This window comes from Oratosquilla oratoria, chromosome 7, assembly GCF_046742065.1.
Source record: "Oratosquilla oratoria isolate Oo_2021 chromosome 7, ASM4674206v1, whole genome shotgun sequence".
Taxonomy (NCBI): domain Eukaryota; kingdom Metazoa; phylum Arthropoda; class Malacostraca; order Stomatopoda; family Squillidae; genus Oratosquilla; species Oratosquilla oratoria.
The window spans coordinates 23,623,660-23,633,659 of NC_134783.1; the positions used below are offsets into that span (position 1 = coordinate 23,623,660).

The following is a 10,000-nucleotide window of genomic DNA, read 5'->3' on the forward strand; positions in this document are numbered from 1 at the left end:
TGAATAGAAACATATTAAATTGGTGACGCATGATCGTCCTTGTCTGAATCCAAATTGCCTTGGATTTAGTACGTTGTTTTTTTCCAAGTATTTTACCCATCTATTTTTGATAATTCTTTCACAAATTTTTGCTATTGTACTTGTTAGAGAGACTGGTCTATAGTTGGTAGGTTCTTCTTTATTTCCTCCTTTATATATAGGTACTATATTTGCTTTTTTCCAATCTTCTGGAACTTTTCCTTCTTTCAAGGAACTATTTAGTATGCTATGTATTTTGTCTGCCAGTTCATTCCTGCATTCTTTCAGAATCCAGTTTGCTATTTCATCTGGTCCATGTGATTTTCTGACATCAAGATTACTCAATTGTATCAATATTTCATTCTTTGATACTTCTATTTTTTCTATAGGGGGGGACTTTCTCTTTCCATTCAATCTCTTCAGGTTGTATGTTCTCCCTTGTAAACACTGATTTAAAATGTTTGTTCATAATTTCCGCCATTTCCATTTCCTCAGTGTATTCAACTCCCCCTTGTCTTAATTTCTCCAAGTCCTGTTTGTTTTTCAGTTTATTGTTTACAAATCTGTAGAATAGTTTTGGTTGATCTTTACATTTTTCTATGACGTCTTTTTCATATTTTCTCTTTTCCTCTCTTCATGTTTGTACATATTCATTTCTATAACAGGTATATATTTTCAATTTTTCAGGTATTCTTTCTTTTTTTCCATCTTGTCAAGTATTTGTCTATTTTGTATTTTAAATCCATACAACTTTGGGTGTACCAGCATTTTACATATTCTTTTTCTTGTTTTTGTCTTGGGACATACTTTTCCACTCCTTTTTTGTAAATTTTTGTCAAAATATTCCATTTCTTTTCCACTGATGTTTCTTCTTTGTATATTTTTTCCCAGTTTTCTTGTTGAAAGAATTCTCTTATTTTATCAAAGTTTGTTTTTTCATACATCATTCTTCCTTTTCTATATTGTTCATTTCTTTTGATATATTTTTCTTCATTAAGTTCCAGTTCAATCAATATGTGGTCACTTTTACCTATTGGTGTTTTATATTCAATCTTGTCCACTATTCTAGGTTCAGATGTAATTAATAAGTCTAGTCTCGATGGTTCTTCTTCATTTCTATACCTAGTGTTCTCCTGTATCCATTGTGTCATTGTGTGGTCAATAATCATCTCAAGTAGAGCGTTTCCCCATGAGTCATCTCCACCCTTTACTGTCATTTCTTCCCAGCAGATTTCTTTGCAATTAAAGTCGCCCATCATAACTATTCTTCCTCCATCTTCCATTATTTTATTTAATGTTATCTTTGTGTCCTCTAACATACTTTTATGTTCACTCTCCTCCCATGAGGCTGTTTTTGGAGGCACATAATTGATCACAAATTTTCTGCTCTTCTTATCTCTGTCTTCCACTTCTATCATAATCATCTCTACTGTATTCTTTCCATATATGACACCTTTCACGTTTATATCCTTCTTAGTCAGGAACATAACTCCACCCCCTTGTTTTTTCTCTCTGTTTCTAATCCAATAATTGTATGCATCATGTCCTACACTGTTGGGTGGTAGTGGCCCTTTTAATTTTGTTTCTACAATTCCCATTATGTCCGGTTCTTTTTCTTTCAAATAATCATTCAGCTCATTCAATCCTGTTATTAATCCATCTATATTTGTGTAAGGGCATCCGGGCAGGATAGCGACTGTCAAAACAGCGACTGTCATAATAGCGACTTCATAAGGGCGACGTAATCAGGTGAGCGACTTTCAAAACGGCGACTGTCTTAACGGCGACCGCGTTATAACAGCGACTGTAATAATAGCGACTTTACTATCAACCGGTCAGAATGGTCGCAGACTTATGTTTCAATTGCTTGTGTTTTCGTGTTTGTATTTGCGTGTTCAGTTGTGTTTACTTTGTGAGATAGGTTCAGAATGAAATATGCTCAAAAGGTCGCAGACTTATGTTTCTATCGCTCATATTTATTTGTTTGTGTTTACATGTTTCACTAAAGTGAATTTACTGGTCGGTTGCTCGGTCGTCGGTTTTTTTTAATTCTCTTAATAATATTTGTCTTTCAATAATAACTAAATAATAATAGCAACATTTAGGATTGGCCGAAACGTCGTACCCTGCAGAGTTTTGGCCGAAACACCAGTGGCCGAAACGTCTGTGGCCGAAACGTCTGTGGCCGAAACATCCTACATTCGATGCGCTCCCCTCCTGCATGCTCATAATGATGTTGAACTTTTGGACTGGGTTGTTCAAAATCATTTTTTGCACTATCTTGGCGTTAAATCTATCTTGACATTAAACATCATGGTATCACAGAGCGTTACCATGACTTTTAACATCAAGATAAACTAACGCCAGAATTAGTTTTTGAGCACCCCAACCCTAGATTCCTTGTTATGATATGTTATCAATGTTAGGCAACTTTTTGTGCAACAATAACACCATTTACCTTAGTCCACAAATGAAAGCTGTATAATTTTAATTTAGATAACTTGGTGCACTGTATAATTTCAATTTAGATAATTTGTTTCAGGAATTCAATTTCGTTTTCACACAGTATGTGCAAAAAAATATTGTCACTTGAAATGATATATATTTCCTTAATTCTAATAATATATTTCCTTTCAATACTAAGTAAATAATAATAGCAGCATTTGGAGGACTGGCCGAAACGTCCTACGTCGGTTTTTTAATTCTTTTATTATTTTTCTTTCAATGATAGGTAAATAATAATAGCAACATTTAGGATTGGCCGAAACGTCGTACCCTGCAGAGTCTTGGCCGAAACGTCAGTGGCCGAAACGTCTGTGGCTGAAACATCCTACATTCGATACGCTCCCCTCCTACATGCTCATAATGATGTTGAACTTCTGGACTGGGTTGTTCAAAATCATTTTTTGCACTATCTTGGCGTTAAATCTATCTTGACATTAAACATCATGGTAACACAGAGCGTTACCATGACTTTTAACATCAAGATAAACTAACGCCAGAATTAGTTTTTGAACAACCCAACCCTAGACTCCTTGTTATGATATGTTATCAATGTTAGGCAACTTTTTGTGCAACAATAACACCATTTACCTTAGTTTACACATGAAAGCTGTATAATTTTAATTTAGATAATTTGGTGCACTGTATAATTTCAATTTAGATAATTTGTTTAGATAATTTCGTTTTCACACAGTATGTGCAAAAAATATTGTCACTTGAAATTATATATATATTCTTATTTTTTTAATAATACATTTTCTTTCAATAATAAGTAAATAATAATAGCAACATTTGGAGGACTGGCCGAAACGTCGTACCCAGTTGATGCGATAATGTCGCTGTTATGACAGTCGCTCTTATAATACAATCGCTATTATGTGGTCGCTGTTGTGATGGTCGCTGTTTTGAAAGAATCGCGATTGTGAAGTCGCTGTTATGACAGTCGCTGTTATGACAGTCGCTATTTGGAACCGAGCCTTGTGTAAGACACTCTTAGTTTTCTGCCACTTCCATTGTGTTCTCTGTTTCCCTTATGTTTTTCTTTTGTATGTCGAACTTCCTTAGTTTCATGTTCACTACTCTCCAATAGAATCTCTCTTTCTCTGACTCCGTTCTGTTCTCGTTTTTTGCCTTAGCTTCCAGTCTTTTCTGCTTTTCTTCCTCTCTTTCCTCTTTATTCATTTCTCTTTTTATCTATATCTTTTTGTATTGTTCACTTGTTGCTAGTTTCCCTGTTTTGGATAAGATATTCTCTGCCGTTGTTTGTGACTTGAATTTAATCTTAATTGGTCTGGTCTTGTCTGTGCTATACTTTCCAAGTCTAAATTTCTCTTCGATTTGTTTCATAATTTCTGGTTCATCTTCCTGAACTGATTCTAGTAATTGGCTTACTTTTTCATTTTCCTCTTTGATTCTTGTGGTTCTATCTGGGTTATGTTTCTCTTCCATTCCTAATATAATTATACATTTCTTTTTGTCTGCTAAGTCTCTTACTATATTCTCCTCTGTCTCATCACTTTAATAACTGAGTTTTCAGTTTGTTCATTCATTTGCTGTCTGATTATGTCAGTGAATGCAACCTTGCTATTTTCATGAATTTTTTTCCAACCCTCCTTGTTCTCCATATTATTCTCCTTTAAGACTTTATTCTCATCTTTTACTTCTTTTAACTGTTGTTTTAATTCTTCAATTTCCTTAGTTAAGTTTTTGTTCGCCTCTCTAGTTCTTCCAATTTTTCAATTCTTCGTATTATACTGTCAACATGACCGAACCTACGCTCCAAGTCCTCGTTCATCTTATCGACCTTCTCTTCTAGTCTTGTCAGTCGGGGGGGGGGGGGTTGTGTCCCCCCCACCCGCGTTAAATCCCTTGAAAATATTCTCATCACTTTCTACTATATTGCTCCTATCTATACCTCTAATCTTCACATTCCTATTAGACATGTCGTCATCATCCAGCTCGTCTTGCGGTCGTTTGTCCACCTTTCGGCGGCCCGTCAGGGCCAATTCCTCCACCTCCTCATTACCTTCCATTTCCCCAGCAATCCCTCCCCCTCTCCTCTTTCCTTACTTTCCCACTACCCCACGAGCAATTTCCCCCACCCTGCAAATACAAAAAGGCACTTCTCTTTGCGTTGGGATCCACAATCTGCACTTTTCTTCAGAACGTTCTTCAAGCCGTCCGTTCGTTGAAAGTGTGTGCGTGTGTGTGTGTGTGTGCATTTGTGCGCACTTTATGTATGTGTGATTCACCTTAGTCTTTGGAACACGTGTTGGACTCGTGATCGACAGCTATTTCCCTCCCGAAAGAGAGCTCAGAACTCTTATGACCGATCAATGGGTAATGCTTTGACCTTACACGCACACACACCCCAAACTCCCCGCCCAAGAGAGTTGGAGTAACGACTCGAAGCACAGTGATACTGAAATTATTTTCAACCCTGGGCAGGATTCGAACCCGGACCGCCGTAGTGACAGTCTGAGACTACCAACTGCGCCACCGAGCCGTGTGTGTATTTGTGCGCACGTTGTGTGTGTGTGTGTGTGTGTGTGTGTGTGTGTGTGTGTGTGTGTGTGTGTGTGTGTGTGTGTGTGTGTGTGTGTGTGTGTGTGTGTGTGTGTGCGTGTGTGTGTGTGTGTGTGTGTGTGTGTGTGTGTGTGTGTGTGTGTGTGCGCGTGCGTGTGTGTGTGTGTGCGTGTGTGTGTGTGTGTGTGTGTGTGTGTGTGTGTGTGTGTGTGTGTATTGTGTGTTTGTGTGTGTGGCGTGTGAATGTGTGTGTGTGTGTGTGTGTGTGTGTGTGTGTGTGTGTGTGTGTGTGTGTGTGTGTGTGTGTGTGTGTGTGTGTGTGTGCGTGCTTGTGTGTGTGTGTGTGTGTGTGCGCACGTTGTGTGTGTGTGTGTGTGTGTGTGTGTGTGTGTGTGTGTGTGTGTGTGTGTGTGTGTGTGTGTGTGTGTGTGTGTGTGTGTATTTACCTAGTTGTATTTTACGGGAAGGGGAGCTATGCTCGTGGGGTCCCGTCTTCATATCTCATTTTATCTAAACTATTTTTAAATTCGTGTATTGTTTTTGCACACACCACTTTCTCATCTAACTTGTTCCAACTGTCTATTGCTCTGTGAGGAAAGCTGTTCTTTTTCAAATCTCTTCTATAGCTGTCTTTTTTTATTTTCTTTCCGTGTCCTCTTGTATTTCTGTCATCCCATTTTATCAGATTCTCTCTATCAGTAATTTCTATGCCTTTCATGATTCTGTAAATAGTTATCAAATCTCCTCTCTCTCTTCTTTGCTCTAGTGTCTGTAGTTTAAGTTTTTGTAGTCTCTCTTCATATGATAGTTTTGAGAGTGTTGGTGCCAATTTTGTAATTGCTCTTTGTATTCTTTCAAGTTTTTTTTTATACATTTTTTTGTACTTGGTGACCATATCGTTGCTGCATATTCCAATCTTGGTCTTATCAGGGTGATTAGGATTTTCCTCACCATTTCTTCATCCAGGTATGTAAATGCCACTTTGATTGTTCTTATTAAATTATAGGTTTCTCCAAAAATCTTATTTATATGTTTCTCAGGTGACATATTATTCATAACAATGACTCCCAGGTCCTTCTCATTTTCTACTCTTTTTATTCCTTCTTCTCCCAAATTATATGATCCTGTTATTCTGTTTTTGCTTTTTCCAAATTCCATTATACTACACTTTTTTGTATTGAACTCCATCTCCCACTTCCTACTCCATTCCTGTACTTTATTTAGATCTCTCTGTAGTGATTCACAATCTTCTTCAGTTTTCATTCTTTTCAGTAGTTTTGCATCATCTGCAAAGAAGCTCATATAGCTTTCAATTCCTTCATCCATATCATTAATATATATAGCAAACATTATTGGGGCCAGAACTGTTCCCTGCGGGACACCGCTTATTACTTCATTCCATTTTGAGTGCTGATCTCTTATCACTACTCTCATTTTTCTGTCTTGCAAAAAGTCTTCCATCCAATTTAGCAATTTACCTTGTATTCCTCCTTCATATTCTAATTTCTTAAGCAGCTTCTTATGTGGTACTTTGTCAAAAGCTTTTTTTAGGTCTAGAAATGCACAATCAGCCCATCCATCTCTTTCTTGTATTATATCTATTAGCCTTGAATAGAAACATATTAAATTGGTGACGCATGATCGCCCTTGTCTGAATCCAAATTGCCTTGGATTTAGTACGTTGTTTTTTTCCAAGTATTTTACCCATCTACTTTTGATAATTCTTTCACATATTTTTGCTATTGTACTTGTTAGAGAGACTGGTCTATAGTTGGTAGGTTCTTCTTTATTTCCTCCTTTATATATAGGTACTATATTTGCTTTTTTCCAATCTTCTGGAACTTTTCCTTCTTTTAAGGAACTGCTTATTATGCTATGTATTTTGTCTGCCAGTTCATTCCTGCATTCTTTCAGAATCCAGTTTGCTATTTCATCTGGCCCATGCGATTTTCTGACATCAAAATTACCCAAGTGTGTCAATATTTCATTCTTTGTTACTTCTATTTCTTCCATAGGGGGGACTTTTTCCTTCCACTCAATCTCTTCAGGTTGTATATTTTCCCTTGTAAACACTGATTTAAAATGTTTGTTCATAATTTCTGCCATTTCCATTTCCTCAGTGTATTCAACTCCTCCTTGTCTTAATTTCTCCAAGTCTTGTTTGTTTTTCAGTTTATTGTTTACAAATCTGTAGAATAGTTTTGGTTGATCTTTACACTTTTCTATAACATCTTTTTCATATTTTCTTTTTTCCTCTCTGCACTTTTGTACATATTCATTTCTATAACCAGTATATATTTTCCATTTTTCAGGTCTGTCTTTTTTCCATCTGGTCCAGGCTTTGTCTCTTTTGTCTTTTAACTCCCTACAACTTTTGTTGTACCAGCATTTTACATATTCTTTTTCTTGTTTTTGTCTTGGGACATACTTTTCCACTCCTTTTTTGTAAATTTTTGTCAAGATATTCCATTTCTCTTCCACTGATGTTTCTTCTTTGTATATTTCTTCCCAGTTTTCTTGTTGGAAGAATTCTCTTATTTTATCAAAGTTTGTTTTTTCATACATCATTCTTCCTTTTCTATATTGTTCATTTCTTTTGATATATTTTTCTTCATTAAGTTCCAGTTCAATCAATATGTGGTCACTTTTACCTATTGGTGTTTTATATTCAATCTTGTCCACTATTCTAGGTTCAGATGTAATTATTAAGTCTAGCCTCGATGGTTCTTCTTCATTTCTATACCTAGTGTTCTCTTGTATCCATTGTGTCATTGAATGGTCAGTAATCATCTCAAGTAGAGCATTTCCCCATGAGTCATCACCACTCTTTACTGTCATTTCTTCCCAGCAGATTTCTTTGCAATTAAAGTCGCCCATCATAACTATTCTTCCTCCGTCTTCCATTATTTTAGTTAATGCTATCTTTGTGTCCTCTAACATACTTTACTGTTCTTTCTCTTCCCATGAGGCTGTTTTCGGAGGCACATAATTGATCACAAATTTTCTGCTCTTCTTATCTCGGTCTTCCACTTCTATCATAATCATCTCTACTGTATTCTTTCCATATATGACACCTTTCACGTTTATATCCTTCTTAGTCAGGAACATAACTCCACCCCCTTGTTTTTTCTCTCTGTTTCTAATCCAATAATTGTATGTATCATGTCCTACACTGTTGGGTGGTAGTGGGCCTTTTAATTTTGTTTCTACAATTCCCATTATGTCCGGTTCTTTTTCTTTCAAATAATCATTCAGTTCATTCAATCCTGTTATCAATCCATCTATATTTGTGTAAGACACTCTTAGTTTTCTGCCACTTCCATTGTGTTCTCTGTTTCCCTTATGTTTTTCTTTAGTATGTCGAACTGCTTTATTTTCATGTTCACTACTCTCCAATAGAATCTCTCTTTCTCTGACTCCGTTCTTTCCTCGTTTTTTGCCTTAGCTTCAATTCTTTTCTTCTTTTCTGCCTCTCTTTCCTCCTTATTCATTTCTCTTTTTATCCATACCTTTTTATATTGATCATTTGTATCTATTCACACGCTCTTGGATAGAATTTTCTCTGCCGTTGTTTGTGACCTGAATTTAATCTTAATTGGTCTGGTCTTATCTGTACTATATTTTCCTAGTCTGAATTTTTCCTCAATTTCCTTTATAATTTCTGGTTCATCTTCCTGGACTAATTTTAATAAACTGCTTACTCTTTCATTTTCCTCCTTGATTCTTGCGGTTCTATCTGGGTTATGTTTCTCTTCCATTCCTAATATAATTATACATTTCTTTTTGTCAGCTAATTCTCTTACTATATTCTCCTTCTGTCTCATCACTTTAATAACTGAGTCTTCATTATGTTCTTTCAATTGCTGTTTGACTATGTCAGTGAATGAAACCTTATTCCCTTCTTGAGTTATTCTCCAATTTTTAACTTCTGTAGCTATTTTCTCTCTATTTTCATTACTATTCTTCTTCAATTTCTCATTCTCCTCCTTTACATTTCCTAACTGTCTTTTTAGGTCCTCTATTTCTTCAGTTAAGTTTCTGTTAGCCTTCTCTAGTTGTTCCAACCTTTCAATTCTCTGGAAAATGGAGTCTACATTACCTAACTTACGTTCCAAGTCCTCGATCACCTTATCAACTCTCTCCTCTAGTCTTATCAGTCGGGGGGGGGGGGGTTGTGTCCCCCCCACCCTCTTTAAATCCCTGGAACATATTCTCGTCACTTTCTTCTGTATTGCTCCTCTCTATACTTCTAATCTTTACATTTTTATTAGACATTTGATCCTCGCTAAGTCTTTTGTTTACCTTCCGCTTGTCTGGCTGGGCCAAGTCTACTCCCTCCTCATTTCCTTCCATTTCCCTCAGTAATCCCTCCCCGTTTCCTCTTTCCCTACGTTCCCACTACTCCACGAGCAATTTCCCCCCCACCCTGCAAAAACACTAGGCACTTCTCTTTGCGTTGGGATCCACAGACTTCAATTTTCTTCAGAACGTCTTCTAAGCCGTCCATTCGTTGAAGTGTGTGTGTGTGTGTGTGTATGTGTGTGTGTGTGTGTGTGTGTGTGTGTGTGTGTGTGTGTGTGTGTGTGTGTGTGTGTGTGTGTGTGTGTGTGTGTGTGTATTGTGTGTTTGTGTGTGTGCGTGTGAATGTGTGTGTGTGTGTGTGTGTGTGTGTGTGTGTGTGTGTGTGTGTGTGTGTGTGTGTGTGTGTGTGTGTGTGTGTGTGTGTGTGTGTGTGTGTGTGTGTGTGTGTGTGTGTGTGTGTGTGTGTGTGTGTGTGTACGTGTGTCCATGTGCATCTTTTTGGAATAAAGCTATTTTTAATCATGATGTAAAGGACGGGGTCATGTAGACAACCTTCTAGGCATACGCACACATGCAATCTCACGCTCACACCCTGATGCATCGCATATAAAAGGTGGCACCTCACCTGCATCAGCATCAGTTTGGCTTTTCA

General features: G+C 37.0%; 1 protein-coding gene across 1 annotated transcript in view; it reads left to right on the forward strand.

Annotated features, from left to right (window-relative positions):
• The window catches only part of LOC143026772 (uncharacterized), a 22,370-nt gene that overhangs the window by 11,545 nt on the left and 825 nt on the right, over positions 1-10,000 (forward strand). The window contains exon 2 of the mRNA XM_076187543.1: positions 9,962-10,000. This exon is cut by the window's right edge and continues 33 nt beyond it. Coding sequence (XP_076043658.1) covers positions 9,962-10,000 — 39 coding nt within the window. The remainder of the gene's footprint in view (positions 1-9,961) is intronic.